General features: G+C 48.0%; 2 protein-coding genes across 3 annotated transcripts in view; one reads left to right on the top strand and one right to left on the bottom strand.

Annotated features, from left to right (window-relative positions):
• IREB2 (iron responsive element binding protein 2) overlaps window positions 1-9,515 on the bottom strand; it is a 30,882-nt gene extending 21,367 nt beyond the window's left edge. Inside the window, exons 1-2 of the mRNA XM_063142730.1 lie at window positions 9,349-9,515; window positions 3,415-3,504 (exon numbers count right to left, since the gene is read on the bottom strand). Coding sequence (XP_062998800.1) covers window positions 3,415-3,504; window positions 9,349-9,367 — 109 coding nt within the window. The 5' untranslated portion in view covers window positions 9,368-9,515. The remainder of the gene's footprint in view (window positions 1-3,414; window positions 3,505-9,348) is intronic.
• A 2,021-nt stretch (window positions 9,516-11,536) lies between these two features.
• The window catches only part of MAN2C1 (mannosidase alpha class 2C member 1), a 19,740-nt gene continuing 4,539 nt past the window's right edge, over window positions 11,537-26,737 (top strand). For both annotated transcript variants that reach the window (XM_063142470.1, XM_063142471.1), the window contains exons 1-18: window positions 11,537-11,693; window positions 12,671-12,796; window positions 13,474-13,597; window positions 13,732-13,802; window positions 14,401-14,578; window positions 15,323-15,512; window positions 15,872-15,978; window positions 16,715-16,825; window positions 17,281-17,373; window positions 17,743-17,859; window positions 18,360-18,455; window positions 18,841-18,986; window positions 19,707-19,830; window positions 20,649-20,770; window positions 21,324-21,409; window positions 24,580-24,750; window positions 26,056-26,138; window positions 26,511-26,605. In XM_063142470.1, the coding sequence (XP_062998540.1) occupies window positions 11,575-11,693; window positions 12,671-12,796; window positions 13,474-13,597; window positions 13,732-13,802; window positions 14,401-14,578; window positions 15,323-15,512; window positions 15,872-15,978; window positions 16,715-16,825; window positions 17,281-17,373; window positions 17,743-17,859; window positions 18,360-18,455; window positions 18,841-18,986; window positions 19,707-19,830; window positions 20,649-20,770; window positions 21,324-21,409; window positions 24,580-24,750; window positions 26,056-26,138; window positions 26,511-26,605 (2,159 nt within the window). In that variant the 5' untranslated portion in view covers window positions 11,537-11,574. The remainder of the gene's footprint in view (window positions 11,694-12,670; window positions 12,797-13,473; window positions 13,598-13,731; window positions 13,803-14,400; window positions 14,579-15,322; window positions 15,513-15,871; window positions 15,979-16,714; window positions 16,826-17,280; window positions 17,374-17,742; window positions 17,860-18,359; window positions 18,456-18,840; window positions 18,987-19,706; window positions 19,831-20,648; window positions 20,771-21,323; window positions 21,410-24,579; window positions 24,751-26,055; window positions 26,139-26,510; window positions 26,606-26,737) is intronic.

Raw genomic sequence — 26,737 nt, 5'->3', positions numbered from 1 at the left:
CTTTTAAAATCTATTTTAAAGTGTTTTATTCTGTTTTTATTTCATTTTATCTTGTACACTACTCCGAAATTTTGAATGGGGAGCGGTATATAAATATTGTAAATAAATAAAATACTGGGGAATCCAACACAACACATTTCTATGGAACTCCAGGGATTTCCAGGACTTAGTTTGGAACTCACTGAAGAAACAGCTGAATGCCCTCCTGAGTCTTCCTCGACCTTCTGGATGAGGGGAGGGGAAGGGGAATGAGATAAGATGAGGATGGCTTGGGCCTCAAGGGCCAGGGCCAAGTTCAGCCCAGGAAAGGTTCTCACAAGGATTTATTCCCATTCCTTCTTCTGCCTGACCTGAAAACCAGGCAAAACTCCACGTCCCTGCAACCATTCACTTGGAGGCAGTTGGGGAGGAGATGGGAGATGCCCTCTAGCCCAGCCCTAGAGAAGTCTTTCTTCTGAAAAGAAGCCGCTCCCTACTGTACAGAAAGGAAATCACCCATGAATGAACCACAGGGTGTTAACAAATCAGGAGAACTGTGTTTTCCTTGCTGTTAAATGAACTACACAGCAAAAAGTTTTTAAATGGTGTGAACTTAGAGAACATTTAGTTTAAACATGAATTTGTGGTTTTATTTGCCTTCTTGTTTGAGCCTTCTTGAGATACCACCATGAACACTGTAGAACAGTTCTCCCTTGTGAAGGCTAGGAATACAATCTAGATGGCAAACTGGAGATCCCAAGACTTCTAAAGTGAGGATGTGACATGCACAGGGATTTGCCACCAGCACCTCAGAAGGAACGAGCGATCGTTCTATCTAACAGTTAATTCACGACAATAAATGGCAATAAAATAACTCAGCCAAATGAGAGAGCGTTGGTTAGCAAGTTTAACAGGTCCACATGCTAGTTTTTTAGCTCTGGAGAGCACAAACTGCAGCTGCAGGGTTCACTAGCTTCATTTAAATTAGTTGTGTTAATTTCTCCCTCATTAGGTGATTCATCCAAAGGCTAACTGAACAGACAGCTATTTATGAAACCTCTATACCTCTTGCAATTTCCTCTGTCTAATTAGGAACGTGGACACTTATGCACTTGTTCTTTAGCTGAATATCAAGGAATGTAATAATTATCTTCAAGGTTTTCAAACCATAGCTTGTCTACAGCTGAATCTCTCTGATCTCAACTTCCAATATTTATATAGACAGAACACAGAACGTATCAGAACAAAATGAGTGAAATGTATGACTGGCATCGTCCACAGGCACATGCTGCTGCAACCCTGTGGATGCAAAGCAGTGCTTGGATGGGAGAATGCCTTGGGGCCCTATATGCATTGCCTTGAATTCCCTGCTAGAAAAGAGGGAAGGATATAAAAGAAAACAAATGCCTTTTGAGAGGCCAGAGTTAAGGGAGAGATTTCTGACACCGGTTACCAAGCATGATGAACATCCTAGAATGGATGCAGTGATGTGGGATGGGAATTTTCCCAGTACTTAATTTTTCCACAGAAAATTTCCCATTTCATACATTCATAGTCTCTGGGATGCTCTCTAGGGACCACAGGATTGCTGTCCCAGGAGTTTTCAGTACTTTTTGTTTAATTTAAACAGTGTAAGGGAATTACTTGCTATTGTCTTTAAGCTCATGCAACTAGTCCTATTTAAAAATTCTACAGAATATATTTAGAACACATTAAGTGAGCTTTAATTTCCCCCCTTCAAATATTTCAGATCAAATACTTGTGAGGTTATTGGGGCAAAAAAATAACATGGGTTACTTTTTAAAGCTTTGTTGTTTACTAAAAACAAGTAAAATAAACTTGCTAAGGCACCAGAAGACTTTGCGATGCAAAATGTTTTTCTTCTCAGCCAAATGACCATATGTAAATTAAACTAATTTCACTGGAAAACTTCCCAATTCACAATTTTCCAGTGTGCCACATAGCAGCCCCCCCCCCCCCCGCCCCGGGTTATTGTGTTCTGTTTTGGAGGCTTGTGCTGGGCTATCTATATACATTTTCTGGTCATGCTTACAAATGGATCCTCACCCTAGCCCTGATCTCAAGGGCTTGCCTAATCTGAATTCCTGGTCATAGAAGACGCCTGCTCTATTACAACTCTTTCACTCCTGATCTTAACTTGAAAGGCAGTACTGAGTTAGATGGACCCCTGGCCGTGCTCTGTATAAGGCAGTTTTACAGCTTAATAAATCTGCTTTTCAGAAGCTAAACACAGCAAGAAACATTTGTATACTTGTTTTATAAGATAACAATTGCAGGCCAACAGCAGCCAGGCTGAACAAATTGATAAACTAAGCCTGCAATTCTAGGCATGCTTACTCAGCAGTAAATTCCATTGAACTCAGCAGGACTTCTCAGTAAACATACGCAGGATTGCGCTGTAAAATTAACCAAATAGCCTCTAGTACTGTGGAAATATACAGCAACTTTGAACCAGAAATAAAGAAGTTGCACTGCACATTTGTTTAAACTAAACCAGAGATGTACTGAAGGCCTAGTAAGGACAGAAGTTAAAAGTATTTCCACAAATACAGCATTTTGGAAGTTTTCCACAGGCTTTTGAGTGAACCAAGAAGGGTCAAAGTTGAGGCGGAGTATCTTTCTTTTATAAAACCTACACTGACACTGTTTGAGTTAATGACCCAACCAGAGTCAATCGCAATGGAATCACTATGACTTATCTCCTACTTGGAATTTTAGCAAACAGCAGTGAGGTAGAAGCACAATCCAAAACATGTTTACTCAGAACTAGGGACTTGCACCCTAGTAAGTGTCTTTGGGATTACAGCCTACTTCTGCTAAATTGTTCCAGACATTGCAGAAAACAGTCACAGTAAAGGATTTAATCCACGAGGCAGTATTTTTAATTAAGTTCTGCTAAAACGAACAGGGCCTGTTTGGGATACAAGCATGATTAACTTTGTGCATCACAACAGTGCCCCAATGGAAAACAGACAGTGTGTATATACACACCCTGCTCTTTTCTCCATGAATCACAGCCACAGAACAATCAATTTGCTTCAAGCCATAACTTAAATTGCATTGTAACAGACCTATGAGGAACTTCAAAACTACTGCCTTGATTTATATGAATTTCAACTGCCTCAATTCATTATTAGCTTAAAACTGAGAAGGAAATATTCCTGAAAGAATGTCTATTTTAGACACTATGGAGAAAAGCCCAGGATATGAATTAAGTGGCTTAACTATACACATCTCCCTTGAGTATGCAACAGTTTCACAGGATACATTAAATCAAGCTGTCTGTTCTGAACAAGAAAACCAGAAATTCATATTAACCTATAAAAGAAAATGCATTTACTTCATTAAATATTACAGAGGTCACACTGCTGATTAGTACAGCCATACGGATACAAAAGAAAAAGGAATTGTTACCATATTTGGTGCTTCCTAGTTTAGCAACATTGTAGAACTTCTTGCCTGTTCTGTCATTCAGTGTTTCAATTAAATGCTTGAACAGGTGATCTGAAAGACAAACCATACAGATAATTATCAAGTCACAAAATAATTTATAATAGTGCAGATTTACAGTACAATAGTATGAAAAGGGAGTTAACGACTGACCTTAACTTCCTACACATACACAAAGAGGAGGAAGGCACCTACGATAGGAAGCGGTTTTTGTGAACCGCCCAGAGAACTTCGGCTATTGGGCGGTATAAAAATGTAATAAATAAATAAATAAGCTAAGGCGGTGATCCTATGTAGAACTATTACCAGGTAAGCTCGATTGACCACAATACTTCAGAACATACATACATAAGGTTGTAAAGCTGCAATCCCTTGGATGCTTACCTTGGTGAAAGCCACACTAAATGCATTAGGACTTATTTTCTCACAAATATGCATAGGTTTAAGCCCTACTGACAAGTGTGGCTCCCATGTTTCAGGCTGGTGTTGAAGCTGGGCCCTAGATCTGAAAAGGCTGAAGGCCACTGATTTAGACTGGCCTTGTGACTAAACAGACATTGTGAACGTATAACAAAATAGGATAAAAAGTATAAGGGTAAACCTAAATGAGAAGTACCACTTATCTGGCATTTAAACCTACAAATGATTGATTGAAATAAAGCACTATTTATGCTGCATTTCCCCCTAAATATTCTTATTTGAACACAGTTTACTTGCATGCTCCATTCACGTCAGCAGCCTGGTTAGCATGTAACACTAAACATGGGTTTGACATTATATGCATCAGCCTCAGGGCTCCTACTCCCCACCACCACCACTGCTTCTCCTGTGCTGCTGCGATGAGGTCAGGAGCTGTTGCTTCTGTTTTAACTAACTGAGGTTACTTAGTTTATCCAAATCCAAATAAACAGCAGTTTGTCTTAACTATGGTTTAGGGGAACAAGCCAACTTCTAACCATGCTGTACAATCCCTAAGGTCCATAAATAACACTAAACATCAGTTCTCAGTTTGGACAAAGGAAATGCAAGGAAATGCAAGTGGAAACTTATCTCTTCATAGGTTAACTAGGTCGGTTCCTGTAGCACTAAACTCTGGTTTAGCCACACTACCCATGTTCACACATAACAATAAACCAGGATTACCAGGAACAAACTGTGTGCCGGTAAACATGGCCCATTTGCTTGTGTGAGTGGGTAAACAAAGAAGAAATGGTTAGCTTTGTGTTACATCCAAACCCAGGATCCTGGTCTGTTGTTCCCAAACAAGCCAGTGGATGATGTTGGCTTACAAAGCCTGGTTTGTTTGGGAGCAACAAACCATGAACCATGATCAGATTTAATATGTAGGTAAACATTTCTGGGCTGTTTACTCGCTTCTGAAAGAAGCAAGGCGGGAACAAATAGGCTGTATGCACTACCACATAGCTTGTTCACAGTAAGCCAGGAATCCTGGCTTACCATTGACCTGATTCACACAAAATGACAACCCATCGGTTTAAAAACTGATGAGGTGTCATGCAGGAGCGACCAGGCGCACTACCAGCAGCATGCATACCTCTTCTGCTTTTACTCACCAACCAACTATTGTCACCTGTTGAGTGCGACATCGGAACTCAAGACATCAGAACCCAAACCCAATAATTAACCCATGGTTTGTTGTTGGGTTAACTGCTTAGTAATTTAGCCCCTAAACAACCCAGTGGTCTTGGTTTGGACATCACGGTCAGCATGATGGGTTGCTGAGTCGATTGTGGGTTATGGAATTAAGCAGAAGATTATTTAACACATAAATTATTTAACAAATGAGTTGTCATGTGAGAACAGACTCATTATGTCCAAAGACAGCAACTGAAGCTTACATCCAAATGAGTATGCTTATGTTTTCAGCTTTAACCATATAAAACGCGTTAACATTTGCAGGTTATTATTATTATTTATTTATTTATTTATTTATATAGCACCATCAATGTACATGGTGCTGTACAGAGTAAAACAGTAAATAGCAAGACCCTGCCGCATAGGCTTACATTCTAATAAAATCATAATAAAACAATAAGGAGGGGAAGAGAATGCAAACAGGCACAGGGTAGGGTAAACAGGCACTGGGTAGGGTAAAACTAACAGTATAAAGTCAGAACAAAATCAAGTTTTAAAAGCTTTAGGAAAAAGAAAAGTTTTTAGCTGAGCTTTAAAAGCTGTGGTTGAACTTGTAGTTCTCAAATGTTCTGGAAGAGCGTTCCAGGCATAAGGGGCAGCAGAAGAAAATGGACGAAGCCAAGCAAGGGAAGTAGAGACCCTTGGGCAGGCAAGAAACATGGCATCAGAGGAGCGAAGAGCACGAGCGGGGCAATAGTGTGAGATGAGAGAGGAGAGATAGGAAGGAGCTAGACAGTGAAAAGCTTTGTAGGTCAACAGGAGAAGTTTATATTGGATTCTGAAGTTAATTGGAAGCCAATGAAGAGATTTCAGCAGTGGAGTAACATGGTCAGAGCGGCGAGCCGAGAAGATGATCTTAGCAGCAGAGTGGTGAACAGAAACCAACGGACTGATGTGAGAAGAAGGAAGGCCAGTGAGAAGAAGGTTGCAGTAGTCCAACCGAGAAATAACCAATGCATGAACAAGAGTCTTGGCAGAAGAGACAGACAAAAATGATCGAATCCTGGCAATATTATACAGGAAAAAACGTCAGGATTTAGCTACTGCCTTAATATGAGGAATAAAGGAGAGCGAGGAATCAAATATAAAGCCAAGACTACGAGCTTCCTTGACTGGAGTAAGCGTAACATCATTGACAGTAAGAGAGAATGAGAGATGAGGAGAAGGTTTAGGAGGTTAACTTTGGTTGAACTGTACTAGAATTCTAAAGGACATAGGGAACAATTCTAAATACAAGCTAGAGTAGTTTAGCACGATTTACCACCACTGCTCTTTAGTTATTGTGTAATAGATTAAATTTATTCACTCTCCTCCAATCCTCTCTTAACCGTCCGTTTTGATTATACAATAGCTACATTTGAAAGCAACAACATCTGGAGGAATAAAACAGCTATTCTGCATTTTAACTAAAGGGATTTCCCCCCATCCTGAAACAGGAATACATTATATTGTGAACCATCCAGTGAGCTTCAGCTATTGGGTAGTATAATAAATGCAATAAATAAATAAATGGGTCACAATTCAGAGTTAAGCACATTTAAATTGCAATCCTAAACACAATGTGCCTAGAAATAAAAATCCCACTGAACATAGCGAGACTTACTTCCAAAGAAATGCACATCAAATTGCCCTGCTGATCTCTTTGGTTTGTTCTCACAATTTAGTACTGTGCTGGATTCTGATCCTGCCATTTTATTGCTGCTTGATTATTGAAAGACAAGCATCAATAACAAAGCAGGTAAAGCTTTAGATTAATGGGGACTACGTTTAGCAGAGCCAGAGGTTATGACTAAGTGATTTTTTATTGTATAAACTAAAAACTCTGATTACAGTTTAAGTAAAATTTACACACACTGTAATGAAATATATATCATTAGTTTTCTTTACAACAGTACTATGCAAGTTTAACTACACATCTATAAATATTGTCTCCGTTAACATGGTCCAAATTATTAATACTTCAGCTTTGGAGTTTTTATTCTTTGAAAAAGTAAGGGTTAAAAGATGGGCAATATAGCTTCTAAATATTTTGTTTAAAATGCAATACTTGAAGAACTATTAAACCAAATATTTTTTCAATGAAGGTATGAGCTACATGAACTCCACTCACTATTAAATGGTGGCCTTTTAGGGGTTGGGGAGGATGTGTCCATAACAACCCACAATACTGCTGTTCACAGTTGAACTAACAGTTCCCAAGCATTAATAACTTAGGATCTTTCTTTTAAAGTCTCCCCCATAATATGCTGATACAAATTGAGTATGAGGAAGAATATTCTTGGCCATTTTGCTAACTTGGATTCATCATCTGGTAAAGCCATTTTGCTAGTGGAGGCTTTTAATTTGACACAGAAAAGAGTCACTCCCAAGTACATTTTAAGATTATTTCCATTTCCTCTGCTATTTGAGCATGCACATCACTGTTCAGCAGATAGGGCTGATGGTTTTGCTGAGGAATAGTGTGTGTGTGTGTGTGTGTGTAAGTGAGAGAGAGAGAGAGAGAGATTGATAGGCACATGACAAACTGCACAGACCAGCACCATCATCTCTTTTTAACATCCTGATGTGCACTGGTCAAGCTACAAAAATCCTCAGGCACTTGCTGAATAAGATAAAGAGTGCAGAAAAAAGGCTAGCAAAAGGACAATATTAGATAAACACAAGAGTGGAGGGCAACTATGAAAATTGATACTTGAGCCACATAAGACAATTTTTTCTTTCTTTTTTCAAAGGACATGGCAACAAAAAGCTATAAAAGTAATGACAACCAACCACTGCCTAGTTTTCACTTGAGAGAGAAGGTGTTTAAACTTGTATCGGGGTTGCACCGCTTCAGACTGAAGGGGAGGAGGAATTCACATAGGTGACAGCTGCTACTCCATAATATTTTTTTTAAAAAACAACAACCTGCTGCTACTTCATACATATTTTTTTAAAATATTCCTGCACATGGAATTTCCTAGCAACTTGGGGGAAAGTAATGTCCATTGGAACTTGAGTTTCAAGGGAGTTTCAGGGAGCATCTAATAACTCCCTGCACATAGAAAATGAAGAGTGCCAAGGGCCTCAGCCTTTTCCCTGACATGCTAGTTCTCTATGTACAGGGAATAGAAAAACAACAATACCCTGTATGGAGTGGCATTCAATTGCCCCACCTGCTGCCTTAAGCATTACAGCCCTGACAGAGCTTTAATCCCCCACCCCCATGAGAACTATACATATGTGCTTTTATTTCTTAGGCGGCATAATACTGAACTACCCCTGCTGTATAGGTGAAAATTGTGTGGACAGAAAATTTCCAAAAGAAGTATTAGTTTTATTTATTCATATTTATTTATTTTACAGTATTTATATATCACCCCATGCAGAGGCTGATTTTTTTTTTCTTTTACAGAGGAGCATCCACTTATGCAACCTCCCCTGGTCTCCATACACACAATGCAACACAACCTGCCACCTGAAGTGGTACAGCCCTCTCCGGTGGGTCCCACCCAACATTAATCTAACTCAAACTCCCATACATTTCAATGGACCTGCTCTGAGTAGGACTAGTGTCCCCCTCACCCCCATTAATGAGAACTGGGCCTGTGCTTTTGCCTCCTAGAGAAAGCATTTTGGGGAGGGGGGGAGAGAAAGAGGGAAGATGGCTGCAGAACACTACCAGCCTTTAAGGACGAGGGGGTCTGTGGGGGGGGGAGTTGGCGGGGGGGGGGAGAGAGAGAGAAAGGGACAAAGGGCAGGTATTTGCTGGCACAAAGGGAAAGAGGCAGTGATGCAGTGCAGGGGCAGGAGAGGTGGGGGGAGGAATGGGAGGCAGGCCTGAGGGGGGAGGAATGAGGTGGAGGCAGGCCTGAGGGGGGAGGAATGAAGTGGGGGGAGGAATGAGGTGGGGGCAGGCCTGAGGGGGGAGGAATGAGGGGGGCAGGCCTGAGGGGGAAGAATGGGGGGCAGGCCTGAGGGAGGGGGAAGAATGAGGTGGGGGCAGGCCTGAGGGTGGGGAGGAATGAGGTGGGGGCAGGCCTGAAGGAGGGGGGAGGAATGAGGGGGGGCAGGCCTGAGGGGGAAGAATGGGGGGAAGGCCTGAGGGAGGGGGAAGAATGAGGTGGGGGCAGGCCTGAGGGTGGGGAGGAATGAGGTGGGGGCAGGCCTGAAGGAGGGGGGAGGAATGAGGTGGGGGCAGGCCTGAGGGTGGGGGCCACCCGCGCGTCACCGACACCCTCCCCCTCCCCGGTGTGGACTGACCTGTCCCGGCCGCCTCCATGATAAATCCCACAGAAGGAGGATGCGGTGGGGGGAGGAGGGGAGTCGTCTCTTGGCTGTTCGGTAGGTCGGTGGGGGGCAACTCTGTGGGAGGGGGGCGGAGGCCTCCCCTCAAACACCGCGAGAGAGAGAGGGGGGGGGCTGGAGGATAAGAGGCGATGACGGGCTTCGTGCCTGAACGCCTCCCTCAGCCCCTCATTGGGCTGCCCGTGCTCTCGCGAGAGTTAGGGCGGCCGCAAGAAAGGAAAGCGGGCCGAAATCTCGCGAGAATGGCGCCTCTCTGTCCCCCCACCCCTGTGTGTGGTGTACCTGGACGGAGGGGAGTGAGGAGGAGGGCAGCGTAAAGTTGGGGGTGTGGGAGTGGAAGAGCGCAGCTCTCGCGAGACTTGGGGGCTGCTTTGACATTCTCGCTCTCTCGTATTTGCCTAGGAGGGGGGAGGGGGCGTTCCAGGCCTCGTCAGCCCGGGGCGGAGCCTCGGCGGTGGGGTTTACTCCCGAGTAATGCGCCACGCTGGAGCTTGGATGCGGCCCCGCGGATCGCATTAGCAGCTGCTCCTGAGTAACCCGGCGCGGGATCGGTGCCGCCGGGCGCCCCGTCCTTCTAGGCGCGTTACTGCCAAAACGGATGGGGAGTGAGTCCGACTGCACCCTGCGGGACTTACTCCCGAGTGATCTTGCTTAGGCTCGTGCCGTTAGCCTGAGGATGGGAGGTGCTTATTGCGCCCATGACGCGGCTGATGAGCGCCTGGGCTTCCAAGGCCTGTGCTGAGCGTTGCCCAGCTAACAGGGATCTGGACGTGCGTTCCCCACAGTCACACCCGTTACATCCGTTTTGATTTAAAACATGTTAATGCCTCCTGAAATCCACCTTGGCCCCAAGGCGTTTAACAAGTGCCCTTTTAAAAGGGGTGCAGAATTTAGACCTGGTGGGGGCCACCCTGGAGCCGTCGTCTGTCTGTCCATCCACCCCTCATCACGGGTTCATCAGCTGGGCTGATATTTCTGGCTTTGCGCCTTATGCCTTTGGCCCCAGCCCATAATTTTAAAAAGAAAGAAGTCTAGGATTGTACAAACACATGGCCAACACAAGGCCACCAATTTGGATGGCTTTAAAAAGGGGATGGATAAGGCTATCCATGGCTACTAGCCCTGATGGTTGTGTGCTATCTTCAGCATTCGAGCCAGTAAGCCCGTGTGCACCAGTTGTTGGGGAACATGGGTGGGAGGGTGCTGTTGCACTGTGTCCTGCTTGTTGGTCCCTGGCCGATGGCTGGTTGGCCACTGTGTGAACCGAGTGCTAGACTGGATGGACCCTTGGACTGTTCCAGCATCAGGGCACTTCTGATGTTCTTAACTTTCTGTTCAGTGGACTCCAGTCCATGAAGCTTATGACGCCACATTAAATACGCGAGTCTTGAAGGTGCCACAAGATGTTGTGTGTCTTTTGAGCGAGACGCCCCTGTGCACTCAGCTTCCTCTAGCCTAGGGCCAACCTCGGATGCCAAGGAGGACCAGGCACCCACCAGAACCTGGCCACATGGGTCCTGCAAAAAGCAGGTGCGCTCCACAAAGGTGACTGCAGAGCCAAGGAGCTCCAAACATACACAAGGGAGCCCGCAAGCCTTGCCACCCTTCACTACTTTACCCCCAAATTCAGACGCTGCTGCTCATTCAAACCCTTTTTGCGAGGAAACCCTGGCAGGATCTACACTACTGCTTTAAAACGGTTTGTAACAGTTTTGACAAATGTTGGGGCCCAGGTCACGCTCCACATACAGTTTTCAAAACGTTTTCAAAGTGTTTTATCCTGCTTGGTGAAGATCTGGCCCCACCAGTTGCGTTCTGGGTGGGCTGAATATTGCCTTTGTCTGGAGAGAGTTGCAGGGCGGCCTTTCCAGACGTGCAGGAGTGACCCGCTTTCCCTGGCCAGGAGGATTTCTCGCGGGGGAGGGATGTTCTCGGAGGAAAACGCAGCCTCTCCTTTGGCCAGAATGCAGCAGAAGCTCCTGCGCCCCGGAACGTCAAACTCAGGGCACGAGCCGGGAGGCCTCACTCCCCCCTCGTGCGCATGCCCCGTTTTCTGCTGCCGCTGCCCTTCGGGGGCGCTGGGAAGGCCGGAACTGTCGTGCTCGCTCGCGGTTCTCGGGGGAGTTATTTGTGCGCCGCACCCGAGCGGGGGGAGGGGGCGTCCTTGGGTCCTACGGAGCTATGGCGAGGCCCGGAGCAGATTTTACGCCTGCGGTATTGAAGCACCGGCGCACCACACTCGAGCGGGTGGAAAAGTTCACTTCCGACACCTACTTCACTGACTGCAACTTGCGGGGCAGGTGAGCTTGTGTGGGTCCGTTTGCGAAAACCTTCCCCCGCTCCTGGCCCACCCGCCTCTTGAGTTCGTCCCTCGTAGGGGATCCCTTCGAGGCGGCCCTGGGGGCTCTTGGGCGGCGGCGGCGGCCTCAGGGGCCGCTAATGCAGCACGAGCGACGCCGAAGGGCCTCGAGGGAGCCCCGCTTCTCATGCTTAGGAGGGGAGGGGGTCGCCGGCGGCGCTGTACGCGGCCCCGCAGCTGCCCTTTAAACGGCAGCAGGTTCAGTCCTCTGCCATCCGAACCGTCGTGCCTGCATAGCCATAACGCGGCCTGTTCAAGACCTAGAAGCAGCCGGCCTTATATATAAGGCCCATAAAAAGAGAAATGAAATGTCAGGTTTACTGGTAGTTGTTATACCGTTGCTGATTGAAACCATCAGGAAAAGCAAGGTTACGCTTTCTCTAGTCCTGAAGGGTTTTCTACAGAGCCACTAAGTATCCAAATCACCTGGGCTTACTCAAACCACAGGCATAACGTTTTGCTAAGGAATTACAAACAAGACAGCTGCACCAACGCAGCAGATGCCCTCAGACTCATTTGCACACTTAAACGTTGGTTGCGTTCATGGGTGCTTGTGAAGAATATCCTAATTTGAAAAGTGTTGGAACCAAATAAAGCGCATTCCTTGGCTACCTCTTGATGCAGTATGTCATGTGGGGCAGGGGAATACTCTTGCGGGTGAGAGCTTTTCTTTACACGAGTCACCTCTTCGCAGCTTTCAGTATCTCTGGAGATATGTAGTCACTGTATGTTCCCAGAACAAAAACACACACTGACACATCCATCAATTAAAAACCCCTTAATGAAAATAGTTAAAGCTGCCATGAGAACTCCTATTGGTTAGATGGAAGCATGTAAATCCTACAATTTTACCTTTAGATGTCCTTTCAAATACTACTTCAAAGAGGTGATGTCATGGCTGTGTATTTTTAACTTCAGGTTGTTTGGTGATACCTGCTCATTGACATCTCTCTCTTGCTTTGAAACTTCACAACGAATTCCATATGATGAAGCTATCAGACAAGAATTCATGCCTGTAAAAGTTGGGAACTCATTTGGAAGCACGTAAGGATTCCCTTACAAAATAATGAAGGGGGACCCAGGATGCTTAAACTGAATGTTGTTATGTCACAGAGGGATGAATTTGCAGTCTTTTTTCTAGATCCTAATAAGCAAATGGATAGTTTGTGGTTTGGTTATGCAAACAATCTGTCTCTGAAAACCAACCAGAAAATGAATGCCTGTTGGACATATGTTAAACCAGTTGCTGATTCTCCCCCACAATAATTGGTGATCTTATATCTTAACCGAACATAAAATTGTTGATGGGAGATAGCACATGCCATGAAGTTGATGATTGGACAAGTTGTATCCCTAAATCTCTTGCTTGTTTTATTAGCATGTATGGATGGCTTGGTGCTTTTAAGATTTCGTACACATGCCTATTCAGAAGTAGGCCCCACTGAGTTAAATGTGGTTTACTTATTCCGAGATAAATTGGCACAGGATTTGCCGTCTAAGGCTACAGTCCTGTTCCCAATGGGACTTCTAAGGAGATAGGTATAGCATTGCACTATAAGTCTCAGATTTTCATGGCTGCTAAGAATTCTTCTTATAGGTAAATAGAGATGCACCAAAATGCAGTCCCCATTGAGACTGTTGACCTGTGAAAAATTAAAATAACCTTTTGCATTAAAAAAAATGGGGGGCATTCTGAAAGCGGGTATGTCATTTCTCTTAAGGTGGCACACATGCTGGTTCAAAGTAGAACTGAGCATCCCCAGAGAGTGGGCAGGAAAGGAAGTACATCTCCTTTGGGAAAGTGAAGGAGAGGGAATGGTTTGGAGGGATGCTCAACCTGTTCAGGTAAGTGGCAGTCCTGAGACCATTTCCAGCATTGCGCCATGAGCCTCTTAGCAAGGCCGTAACTTTTGCTGGCTTACTTACAAGGCTGGCTTAACTCCTGGTCGCCTCTCTCCCACATATATTTCCATTGACAGGGTTTGACTCAAGAAGGTGAGAAGATCAGCTATATTCTGACAGATAGTCTCAAAGAGACAGACCCCCACAGGTGAGTAAGGAATTCAGCAGGACATCTCTTTGTTTTCTAGGAAAGCAGGCAGGACAGATTGCTGAGACCCCATAAACTGATCTTTGTACACTTTGTTTTGGCAATCTTGGTTTTAAAGCAGTGACTTGTAGGGTTGCCAGATGCACCTGGAGTGTAGGGGCTCTGAGGATATTGTATTCTGCAGCTGTCCAAATCTCTCTGACAGTGTTTGTCTCAGTGCTGCGGTGATCAGACACAACAGAAGGCAGTTCTTTGTGTACTTTTTCAAATATTTGTGCAGAAGTGGGAACTTTTGAGTGCTGCTTCTCATCTCATAGTATTGAAGAGTAGAGATGAGTACTGAAATTTCCTCATGGGAAAAGCCCTAAAAATAAAGAATTTCAAGCTGACAATGGCTACGGGGCTGTAGTAATACAGTGTAAGTAAGTATAAGAGTGTATATTTGTGTCTGCCCGAACAGCCAGGTGCCAATGAAAAGAATTGAGGTACTTGGGCAGGGAATTCCTCAATATAGATGCAACCACCGAGAAGGCCCTGCTCTGGGCCCCCATATTAAAGAACAAAGGGATGAGACGGTTGATGTCTTTGACTTCTGCAGCTTGACTCTGTACGTGGAGGTTGCCTGCAATGGTCTCTTTGGAGCTGGGAAGGGCTGCATGATTGCACCACCTGATCTGGACAAGAGGTTCTCCTTGCACAAGGCAGAGCTCGTGGTTTTCAACAGGGATGTCCATGAGCTTCTGGTAGACTTCGAGATCCTTCTGGACATGGCCACGGTAAAGTGTGTAGTTCACTTTTCTATCATTTCAGTGTTTACTGTTTTTGCTCCTCGCTAATGCAGGGGAGGAGGGCTGGATTCCACGTCAGAGAAGCTCTCGGGGGGAGGGGGGCGCATTCCAGTGGTGGCCGGGGCCAAAAGACCAGCACCATTTAGCTTAAAGCTCTCTGCCCATCAGCCAGCTTCAGGAGAGGCATTCCAAGCTTTTAGGATGGGGGGAAACTGCTCACATGCTGGGAAATTAGCACATGATCAGTGATTGGGGGGGACAGGGAGCGTGGCCAGACTGGGACCCCGAGAGTTCTGCACCCTCCCCTCACCCCCCACTCTAATGAAGTCAGTGTTTGTACTTATGTTTGAAAGCAGCTAGCATGGGCTTCCTTTTTCGGCACCCGTATCCAACAGGTACAGCCCGGGGGAGGGGGGGGTTTGAGTCGGCTGGCCATTGGCTGACTGTCCTAACTGCGAGCCTGTGTCCGCTTGGCAGCTGGTCCCACGGATTGCCCCTTCATAAACATGCCATGGATTGTAGACTTACCAAAGAATTCATTTTGGTTGTGTGACCCTAGACAATTCAAGAAAAGCATCAGAATGTAGCAGAGCATTAGTAAGCAATACTGGTAATGTGTATTTCGCGTTGGGGAATTGGTTTCCAAATATGAAAATTGTCCCTTCGTTCGGTTTTGCCCAGGCAGCACATTTTGCTAAAGCAATGGGCGTTTACATTTCGCTTTCTCTATAGCACCTTGGGGAAGGAAACCAACGGAGCTTCCAGGCACTCTATGTGGCCAATCAGATGGTGAACCTGTGTGATGTCGCCAACCCACCAGTTTTTGCTGCGGCACATGCGCTCGCCTGTTCCGTCTTCGGCCAGAAGAATGGCGAGAGCCAGCATGTCATCCATGCAATGGGCCACTGCCACATTGATTCTGGTAAGAGGAGCGCGCCCAGTGTGCCTTTCAGCGCAGCGGCTCAGGAAGGGCACCTACGGGACATTTGGCACCCTTTGGTAAAGCAGGATGGGGAGAAGAGACCATTTGTGGGCTGGGCTGGGCTGGGCTGGGCTGGCAGGTTCACTTTGGACAGGATGTGCCTGATTTATAAGCAGAATCCAACTTTGTTACGTCTATTTATTTATTAGTAATATTTGAATCCCAGATGAGAACCTTATTTCTGCCCCTCCTGCTATGAGGACAGGTAACCTAGACTTGTGATGGTAAGAGGGCTATGCGGGCATCATAAAATCAAAATGAGCATGACAGAGAAAGTCTGCCTGCAATTGTCGTCTTAGCCTGGCTGTGGCCTTATGAGGAGACGATCCGTAAATGTGCGCGGAGCTGGGTGACTGTCATACGCCTGATGGAGAAGAACCCGGAGTTCACCTTTGTCTGCTCACAGGTATTGATTGTCACGTACAGTATATGTACATCTATGTTTAGCCTGGATTTCTTTTTCTGACTCAAGAGTTCTGTGTTGCTGTTATTATTTTGGGTGTGGGTGTGTGCAGCTCCATTACAGAGCCCTGGGTTCAGTTTTCTACATGCAGAAGGTCCTGGGTTCAGTTTTTTAAAGCAGCCCCTTCTTAGATCTATTGTTTTCTGGTCTGGAGGGCCGAAAGAGCGCTGGCACCCAGTTTGGGACGGGTATTGCCTGCTAGCAGCCGTGCCGGAATGCTGAAAAGAGAGGGGAACAGAGCCATTCCACCAACCCAGCAGAAAGTCCAGCCCCAGGACGGCTCCCCCTCCAGCAGCCATTCCAGGAGGCTGTATGGAGGGAGGTGAGAGCCAGAAGCAGGGCCATGGCACCAGCCCTGGGGAAAGGCTTCATTTTCCTTCCTCTCCCCTCCCCATCCCTTTTTCCTTGTGTGTCTTGTCATTTTAGACTAAGCCAGTAGGCAGAGACTGTCTTGTCTTATTGATTATATGCAAACTATCCTGGGAGCCTGTTTGGCTGAGCAGCAGCATTAGAATTTTTTTTAAAAAAAATCAAATACTGATTATTAACTCACACTTCTGGAGTCACGCTTCATGTGAATCTGGGTAGTAGCAGTTACTTTTTTCCTATAAGCCACAGAAAATGGATAAAACCCAGCCTTTTCTAAAATGAGATACGTGGCTGCCACTTTTTTCTACAGGCGCAGCAGTTTGAATGGGTGAAGAACTGGTATCCTGGTTTGTACACTACGATCCAGAACTTTGCCAAAGAGGGACGTTTCATCCCTGTTGGGGGCACCTGGGTGGAAATGGTAAGGATTCATCCTTCCTCGTTTCTCGGAACGCTGCTAAGGCCGGAGAGAGCGGAACCGTTCTCCTTTCTGCTTAAAAGGCAAGTGTTGCAACTGAGAATTAAAGAAAGAGATTTCATGGTATTCTCTGGTCCGCACAGTCTGATCTTCCCTCAGAGCCTGAGAGCCAAGAATGGCAGGATCAAGTTAAGTCTTGGCTGTGGTGGGAATCCTTCCAAGAGGGAGCAAGTGAAGATGGTTGCCAGCCCTGTGGGGGGAAGGGGAGGGAGGGAGGGAGGGAGGAGTGCAGGCTTAAAACTTCTGCGTAAGGGCTACAGGATGAGGATGAGGATGACGACGATTTACATGGTTCACATGAAACACTGAAGTACACCATTTCAATGACAACAGCAATACAAATGCATTTAAAATACACTATTAGAAGCCATGGTTAAAGGTTTGTGTTTCTTCCCCAGGATGGGAACCTTCCTAGTGGGGAGTCCATGGTCCGGCAGTTCCTGCAGGGACAGCGATTCTTCCAGCAGGAATTTGGGAAGCTCTGCTCAGAGGTTCGTGCTCATTTCTGCTTTGCTTCCAGTCAGGGTCCCAGACACAACCTGAATTGTCCTCTTTCCAGTGCTGGGGTGGGGAGACACGGGCCTGAGGGTCTACATCCCAGTTAAATATGGATCTGGACTTGGAGAATGAGCCTGTTATTTGTATTTCTACGATACCTCTAGAAACCAGATATTGGCAAAACACCACCGGGGGAGGTTGATGGTTTCCAGGCCCCGCTTGGGAGTTTCTCGAGCAGAGAAACTTCTTGGTCGCTGTTGGGCAAAGGCCACTGGGCGGGGCGGCCCCTTGGCCTGACCCTGCAGGGCAGCGCTGGCGTTCTCAGGGTGTCTCTGCTTCCACGCTCTTTCCTTCGCCATCAGTTCTGGCTGCCAGACACATTTGGCTACTCGGCACAACTGCCCCAAGTGATGCGTGGATGTGGGATACGCCGTTTCCTAACTCAGAAGCTCAGCTGGAACCTCGTGAACACTTTCCCGGTGAGACTTCTTTAAATTAGAAAAGCGCTCGTAAATGGCCCGATCAAGCAATAAGCAGCTTTCCCTTAAGTTGCTCAAAAGGGTGCTCAGGTGTGCTTGTACTGTTCAAATAGGCCTGGCAGCTTTATGGGGTACCCCACCCCACCCCGACTAGTTAATGAATGGTGGGTAGGCTTGTCCATTAATAAATGACCCCCAAATCTCTGTAACCAAAGCCTTGAGAGAAAAGACCACTGAAAGCTTGAGAGAAAAGACTTCCCCCCCTGGCTTGCAGCTGTTGCTCCTGCTGCTAAAACACGCCTACGCAGTCCTGCCACACTCCAGTTTGCTTTGGAACTCCTGACCCCTGAATCCCCCAATTGGAACTTAGCTCCAGATTCCCTTCGTTTCCTGCAAAGGGGGTGGGGATAGAAATGAAGGGTAGCCGTGCTGGCCGCTGAGGGCTTCTTCTAGGATCGGATTGGGCTGTTAATGGGTTACCTGTGGTTTTCTTCTTACAGCACAACACCTTTTTCTGGGAAGGCATCGATGGGTCTCAGGTTTTGGCCCACTTCCCACCTGCCGATTCCTATGGGCTGGCTGGCCGTGTGGAAGAGGTGAGTGAAGCCAGCTCCCCTGGCTCTGCTGTTCCTCCCCAGGATCCAGTATGGTGCTGTCTGTTCTGAAGACAGGTAGCTGCAAGGGAAGGCCAGATCGAAGAAAATATTATGCTCTTGCTTCGTTTATGATCTGCAAGTAACTGATGGATGAGTAACGGAGCAAGAGTGCATGGTCAGTTCTCCCAATGGAAGGATATGAACACAGTGGGCAGGTGCAGTTGCACAGTATTGCCTTGCAAATGTGCCCAGGGGAAGTTGTGCATAGGATTGCAGCAGCCATAGTTGACTAGAGCTAGGGACACTCCTTTGGCAAAAGAGTTAGATGTGGAACCGGTCATTGCAAAAGCCTGCATGTCTCACCTATGCGTTGCATCTCTCCTAGATGTTAAAAACCGTGAAGAATAATCAGGACAAGGGCCGTGTGAACCACAGTGCCGCTCTCTTTGGGTTTGGAGATGGGGGAGGAGGACCAACCCAGAAGATACTGGACAGGCTAAGGAGGATGAAGGACACCGATGGCCTCCCCAGGTCAGTCTCCCCGGATGTGAGAGACTCCACTGGTAATGAAACCAGAACGAAGACAAGCGTATGAGATGTCATCGTTGCGCATGAAGAGAGCGGCTTCCCTGATTGGAGAAGGGGAGCTCGGGCCAGGATTCGGGGCAGGCAGACCAGGACCATGGGGAGCTGCCTCCTCTAGAGTCAGGGCCTGGGCCCATCTAGCGGAGTCTTGCCTCCACCAGCCTCCCCCAATCTGGTGCCCTCCAGATGCTTTGCGCCACAATTCCCAGGATTCCTGGCTTGTTGGCGCCATGGCTGGCACTGAAGGGAGTTGAAGTCCAAACCATGGGGAGGGAGCCCCAGGCTGGAAGTCTGTGGCCCTTCCTGGAGGGGCAGCAAAGGCTCTCCAGGGCTTCAGGTGGTCGTCTTTGCCCACCCCTGCTTGGAGATGCTGCCGGGATTGAACCAGGGACCTTTGGCCTGCAAAGCCGGGGCTCCGTCCCCACAGAGCTACTTCCAAGCGGAAGAGCTGATTGGCCATGCTGAGCTGCAGAGGCTGCGCTGGGACCTCACCGTCTCTCCTTTGCCAGAGGTATTGGAGCAGCAGCTGGGCAGGGAGGCTGCCATTGCGAGATTCCTGCTGCCTGGAGTAGGGGTCGGCCTGGATGCCCTCCAAGTCCTCTCCCAGCTCTGGGACTCTGTTCTGCCACTCCTGTGAGCGGTCTTGCAACGGTGTCTGTCTTGCAGGATTCAGATGTCTGCACCTGACCGGCTTTTCTCTGCCCTGGAGAAGGAAAAAGCTCAGCTCTGCACGTGGGTTGGAGAACTGTTCCTGGAGCTGCACAACGGCACATACACCACCCATGGGCAGGTCAGTGCGCGCAAGGGCGGGTCGTGGCGGATGGCTGTAAGGTCAGTGTGAAGTCTCACCGCTGCACAGCCCAGCCTGGCTTCACCTCCACTGGTCTGTGTCTTCTGAAATTCCTGTTTCTGGTGTACTAAACGGGAAACGGGGGCTGGGAATGGTTTCTGTAAACTTTCCACCAGTGCCTCTGCTTCTCTTCTCGCATGATGCTGAGTTGTGAGTCCGCTGCCAGGCGAGAGAAGCTGGTGGGGGAGACGCGTTGGGGGAATGAGAAGAATGGGAGCAAGTTCTCTTTCCTCGGCAGAACTGCAGGACTTCACAGCTTGCGCATTTTGTGACTTCTTATCATTTGTACTTGGAGGATGGCCTTCCCCCGTAGAGGACCCCGCCTGCACACCAGTCAGCACCTGCGGTTCTGCTTAGCAAGGAAGGGTCTACCAGGAGCGGGTCCCTTTGGGCAGTGGCCCCGACTGTGTGGAACGCCCTTCCCAGGGGGCCGGCCAAGCCCCAATTGACACATGCCAGCCTTCCTGAACCTAGTGCCCTCCAGATATGTTGGACTACGACTCCCATGCTGGCATGGGGATGATGGGAGTTGTAGTCTTGAGGCATCTGGAGGGAACCAGGTTGGGAAGGCCGCCTTCTTTCAGAAGGCTTTCGTGCTGGCTGACGCTGTAATTGGGGGTTATTTTTTGTTGGTCTGTACGATTTATCATCCGTGCTTAACAGTATCTGGTTTTAATGTCTGATCTGTTCCTTTTGTTAATAAGCTGGTGTTCCGCAGTTTCCTGTAAAATCCAAATGCCTTCTATTTTTGGAATCAGATTAAGAAAGGGAATCGGGAGTGCGAGCGCCTTCTCCACGACATCGAGGTCCTGAGCAGCTTGGCTTTGTCGAGGGAGCCTTCGTTCCAGTACCCTTCTGCCAAGCTTCAGCACCTCTGGAGGTACAACTGTGCAAATATTCCGTGTTTTCTGGAACATGGGGTCTTGTGGCTGTAGAAGCAGTAGTGGGGAGTGGGGATCACAGAGTAGGGCTGGAGGCTAAAAGGGAGAGGTGAGTCACCAGGCGGCCTTTTCCATGGATCCCTGAACTGTTTGCCCTCCCAGCACACTTCCAGGTACAGTTTCATAACAACAAGGACTAGAAACTTACTTCCCACTTTTATAATCAATTCTAAAGTTGTTTTGGGAAATGAGCCAGGAACGAACCATGGCTTATGATCCTGGCCTGCTAACAAACCATAGCTAGAATCAGCTAGCTAGAATAAATAGTTAAACTAGCTAGGATTTCCCCAGTTCAGATATAACAATGAACTCCACCTTATTTTAAAACAGAGAGCCCATGCTTCTGATTTCCTTGTAGCTGCACCGGGAGACGGGAGAGCGTGAGCTCCGGGTGAGCTGCCTTTGGCTCCAGTAGTGCTAAACCGCCATCTTTGGTGCTACATCCCAAACAGGTCACCCTTTGTCCCTCCCCCCCCCACCTTGTTGCTGCAGGCTGCTGCTCCTGAATCAGTTCCACGATGTCCTGCCGGGCAGCTGCATCCAGCTCGTAGCCGAGGATGCCATGAGGTACTATGCAGGTGAGGAGGCAGAGCAGGGCTGGCTTTGGGAGTGGGCAGCGTTGGGCACTTGCTGAGGGCCACACACTCCTCAGCGGGGGCCCGCAGCTGATCTCCGGAGCTGCTGCGGCTCAGTGTGCAGGAGGCCCCACGTTCAGCCCCTGGGCAGCCCCTGCAGGCAGTGCTGGGGAAAGACCCACCTGAAGCCCTGGCGAGGGACTGCCAGCCGACGTAGACTGGGGGCAGGAGAGAATCCCGCCCTCCCCACCCAGGACCTCCGGGGTGACAGGTGGGCTTCCTCAGTAGAGGATTCCCATGACATAACTATTATTATTATTATTATTATTATTATTATTATTATTATTATTATTATTATTTATTTATTTATTTATTTATATAGCACCATCAATGTACATGGTTCTGTACAGAGCAAAACAGTAAATAGCAAGACCCTGCCGCATAGGCTTACAATCTAATAAAGTTGCAGTAAACAATAAGGAGGGAAAGAGAATGCAAACAGGCACAGGGAAGTGTAAACAGGCACCGGGTAGGGTGAAGCTAACAGTATAGAGTCAGAACAAACTCAATATTTAAAAGCTATAGGGAAAAGAAAAGTTTTTAGCTGAGTTTTAAAAGCTGTGATTGAGTTTGTAGTTCTCAAGTGTTCTGGAAGAGCGTTCCAGGCGTAAGGGGCAGCAGAAGAAAAAGGACGAAGCCGAGTAAGGGAAGTAGAGGCCCTTGGGCAGGCGAGAAGCATGGCATCAGAGGAGCGGAGAGCACGAGCGGGGCGATAGTGTGAGATGAGAGAGGAGAGATAGGCAGGAGCTAGACTGTGAAAAGTTTGAAGGTCAGCAGGAGAAGTTTATATTGGATTCTGGAGTGAATTGGAAGCCAATGAAGAGATTTCAGAAGTGGAGTGACATGGTCAGAGCGGCGGGCCAAGAAGATGATCTTAGCAGCAGAGTGGTGGACAGAGACCAGCGGACTGATGTGAGACGAAGGAAGGCCAGAGAGAAGAAGGTTGCAGTAGTCCAACCGAGAGATAACCAGTGCGTGAACGAGAGTCTTGGCAGAAGAGACAGACAAAAATGGTCGAATCCTGGCAATATTATACAGGAAGAAACGACAGGATTTAGCTACTGCCTCGATATGAGGAATAAAGGAGAGCGAGGAATCAAATATAAAGCCAAGACTACGAGCTTCCTTGACCGGAGTAAGCGTGACATCGTTGACAGTAAGAGAGAATGAGAGGTGAGGAGAAGGTTTAGGAGGAAAAACAAGCAGTTCAGTTTTTGCCATATTAAGTTTCAAACGACGATGAAGCAGTCAGGCTGAGATACCTGAAAGACATGCCGAGATACGATCGTGAACATCAGGAGAAAGTTCCGGAGATGAGAGATATAATTGTGTATCATCGGCATACAGGTGATATTGGAGGCCATGAGATTGAATAAGCTTACCCAAGGGCAACATGTATAAAGAAAACAACAACGGGCCAAGCACCGAGCCTTGGGGAACCCCTACTGAAAGGGGAAAAGAGGAGGACGAGGTGCCGTTAGCCGACATGCTGAAAGAGCGACCCTCTAGATAGGAGGCGAACCAGTTATAGACAGAGCCACAGAGTCCAAGGTCATGGAGGGAATCTAAGAGAAGATCGTGATCAACCGTGTCAAAGGCTGCAGTTAGATCAGGGAGAATAAGAACGGAATAATGGCCTTTAGACTTGGCAGTAAGAAGATCATTGGTGATCTTGGTAAGGGCTGTTTCAGTGGAATGCAAAGGACGGAATCCAGATTGAAAGGGATCCAGAGCAGAGTTACTAGAGAGAAAGTCAAGACAACGAGAGTAGGCCACACGTTCCAGGATCTTTGAGACAAGAGGCAACAGAGAGACAGGTCGGTAGTTAGAGATAGTCGATCAAGAGTGGGTTTTTTGAGAATGGGAGAGACTGTAGCATGTTTAAAAGCAGAAGGAAATGAACCAGAGGACAGAGAAGAATTAATGATGTGAAGCAAGGACAGGAGGATAGCGGGGATAAGATTAATAAAGACGCGAGAGGGAATCGGATCACGGGAACAAGTGGAAGGCTTCGACGAGCGCAGTATTTTAGACAGTTCATCAGCTGAGACCGAAGGGAACACCGAGAGAGTTGCAGGAGGAACTGACAGGTGAGGAACAGGAGCTGGAAGCGGAGCAGAGCTGGCCAGATCGGAGCAAATAGTTTGGATTTTAGCATTGAAGAAAGAGGCAAAGTCATTGGCAGACAGAGAGGCGGGGAGAGATGGTGGATTAGGCTTCAGAAGAGAATTGAAGGACGCGAAGAGCCGCTGAGGGTGCCTAGCATTTGACTGGATCAACGTTGAGTAGTGCTGCTGTTTGGCCAGTGAGATGGCAGAAGAGAAAGAGGAGAGAACAAATTTGTAATGGACAAAGTCCACCCAGTCCCTGGTCTTACGCCACAGGCGTTCGGCTGCCTGGGAACAAGAGCGAAGGTAGCGGAGGAAAGAGGTGAGCCACGGTTGGGGTTGAGAGGGGCGAACTATCCGAGTTGTAGATGGAGCAAGATTGTCAAGAGTTGAAGATAAGGAGGAGTTAAAGGAGGAGATGGCTGAGTCCAAGGAGACGGCTGTGAAGACAGAAGGAAGGGAGGAGGCTAGAGACTGAGAAAAAGCCTCATAGTTGATAGAATGCAGGTCACGACAGGGCGTGAAGCGGGACGTGAAGGAGGAGGATTGTGAGTAATATTGAAAGAGACTAGATGGTGATCTGACAGAGGAAAGTCAGCAATAGAAAAGTCCAGGACAGAGCAGTTCCGAGTGAGGACAAGATCCAGACAGTGTCCAAGGGAATGTGTGGGTGCTTCAGACCAGAGCTTAAGATCGTAAGAGGAAGATAAGGAGCGAAATCGTAGAGCTGCAGTATCGTGAGGGTCATCCACATGGATATTGAAGTCACCCAAGATCAGAGTAGGAGAGTTGTCAGAGAGGAGAAAGGACAGCCACGAGTCGAGATCAGAGATGGAAGCCGAAACGTCCAGTCTCTTCCTCTCGGCTGTGCCAGAGGAGAACAAGGAGAGCATGCAAGTCAACTGGGGGTGGGGTGGGGTGGGGTGGGTTTCTTCCTGTCACGATAAACCATGGTTGCGCATGATGTCCGCACAACCACGGTTTGCTTTTTCCTTTCCCCCCCAGAAATCCGCAGTGCCGGAGCTCAGCTTCTGGAGGCTGCTGTGCAGTCTCTGCTTGGAGGCCTGCTGGCGTGTGGTTGGGAGACCGACGGAAGCCTCCTCGTGGTCAACACCTTGCCGTGGGAACGGACGGAAGTCATCTCCAGAAAGGGACCAGCAGGGTCTGAGACGTTAGGTGCTGGCCACGCTGCTGCCACTTTGAGCCTTTCCATTCTCAGGCGGATGAAGCTCTGGGCGAGTGGCCGCGGGAGCCGGGCCCACTCATTTCAGTGCTGCTGTTTGCATTCATTGAATCTTAGAGAGGGAAGGGACCCCGAAGTCTGCAAAACTACAAAAAACCTTTGTGTGTGTGTGGGGGGGGTGAAGCCCTATTGGAGGAGAACCCCTAGCCCAGTGAGGACCGAGCAGGCTCAGTGACCCCAGAATGCTGGCTGGCCGTTGTAAAGAAAAATGGAGAACAGGGTGGGGGAGGGAGCATTGGAATGGAGTAGCTGGGATCCAGAGCATAGAATCATAGAATAGCAGAGTTGGAAGGGTCTACAAGGCCATCTAGTCCAACCCCCTGCTCAATGCAGGAATCCACCCTAAAGCTTCCCCGACAGATGGTTGTCCAGCTGCCTCTTGAAGGCCTCTAGTGTGGGAGAGCCCACAACCTCCCTAGGTAACTGATTCCACCGTTGCACTGCTCTAACAGTCAGGAAGTTTTTCCTGATGTCCAGCTGGAATCTGGCTTCCTTTAACTTGAGCCCGTTATTTAGCAGAGCGCACACCGTGCTGCAACACTTTGTTGCTGGTCCTATTGAGTGCCGGCTCCACGTTTTTGAGGACCTGTGGACAAGACGCCCCCCCCCCAATGCGCCCCTCTCCCATTGAGCCTTTCCTCCTCCCCAGCAGGCGCTGGTGAGCACCTGGGCCGTGGGCTTCTACTGCATCTGCTTTTCCCCACTGCTGTTGCTTGGGCAGAGCGAGAGGCAAAGGGAGAAGCAGGTGGCGCTGCTGGCGAAGAGGGCGAGGGCTCTTGTCTGTGGAGAATGCTAACATGCAGAGGGGTCACGGGTTTCTGGGCTCCCTCCCTGCCAGTGTGGCGCAGAGCGGTAAAGCAGCAGTTTCTGCAGCTGAAACTCTTCCCCACGGCCTGAGTTCGATCCCAGCGGAAGCTGGTTTCAGGCAGCCGGCTCAGGTCGACTCAGCCTTCCATCCTCCCAAGGTCGGTAAAATGAGTACCCAGCTAGCTGGGGGGAAAGGTAATAATGGCTGGGGAAGGCAACGGCAAACCACTGCACTATAAGGCCTGCCAAGAAAACATCAGTGAAACTGGCGTCCCTCCAAGAGTCAGTAATGACTCAGTGCTTGCACGAGAGGTTCCTTTCCTTCCTTCCCTGCCAGTACTTCTGCCTTTGGGCTAACTAGGATTTATTCTAGTAAAAATAAATGAACAAATAGCAACATCTCTCCCTCCTGTCGTCCCTCTCAACACCAGCTTTGGTGACGGTTCCCAGCCTGGGCTACTGTACCGTTCAGGATCCGTTGCCTCTTCTGCATCCCGTGACCGTGTCCAAAGCGGTGAGGTTTCCTGCATCTTATTTGTTTGTTGTTACGTTTATATCTTGCCTGCTTTTGTCTTGTGAGGATCCCACTTCCCATGTAGACAGAACCAACGTTCTAGCGAGTTAAAGCCTTCAGCCCTCAGGGTCACTGCCTCAGGGCACAATCCTGTGCACATTTAGACAGGGGGGAAAGGCCTACATCGCCCAACATTCCCCAGCCAGCCGTGCTAATCTTACAGAATCTACTATGCTGGCTGGGGAATGCTGGGAGCTCATGTCTAAGCATGCACAGAGTTCCACTCTTAAGCATTATTAACGCCTCAAAGATGGTTCTCGTTAATATGGCGGACCCGAGAGTTTTAGTTCGTTCTTAAAACTTTCTTCCCAGGCGGATGGTTCTGTGACCATGGAGAACGGTGTCCTCCAAGTCCATCTGGATACTATGGGGCGTGTGACATCGCTTTGCTTAACCCACTCTGAGAGGTACTTTTAAAACCAAATGTTGATTGCTTGAGTGTTCTGCAGTCAAAAATGCAGTGTGGAAAATCCTCTAGTCCAAGGCCCTGGTCGGTGTAGGGTCCGCAACAATGTCTGCAACCACAGCTCCCCTGCCAG

The sequence above is a fragment of the Elgaria multicarinata genome, chromosome 16 (assembly GCF_023053635.1).
Source record: "Elgaria multicarinata webbii isolate HBS135686 ecotype San Diego chromosome 16, rElgMul1.1.pri, whole genome shotgun sequence".
Lineage (NCBI taxonomy): Eukaryota > Metazoa > Chordata > Lepidosauria > Squamata > Anguidae > Elgaria > Elgaria multicarinata.
Note: the sequence above shows the minus strand (reverse complement) of the source record. Positions and strands in the feature narration are given on the sequence as shown.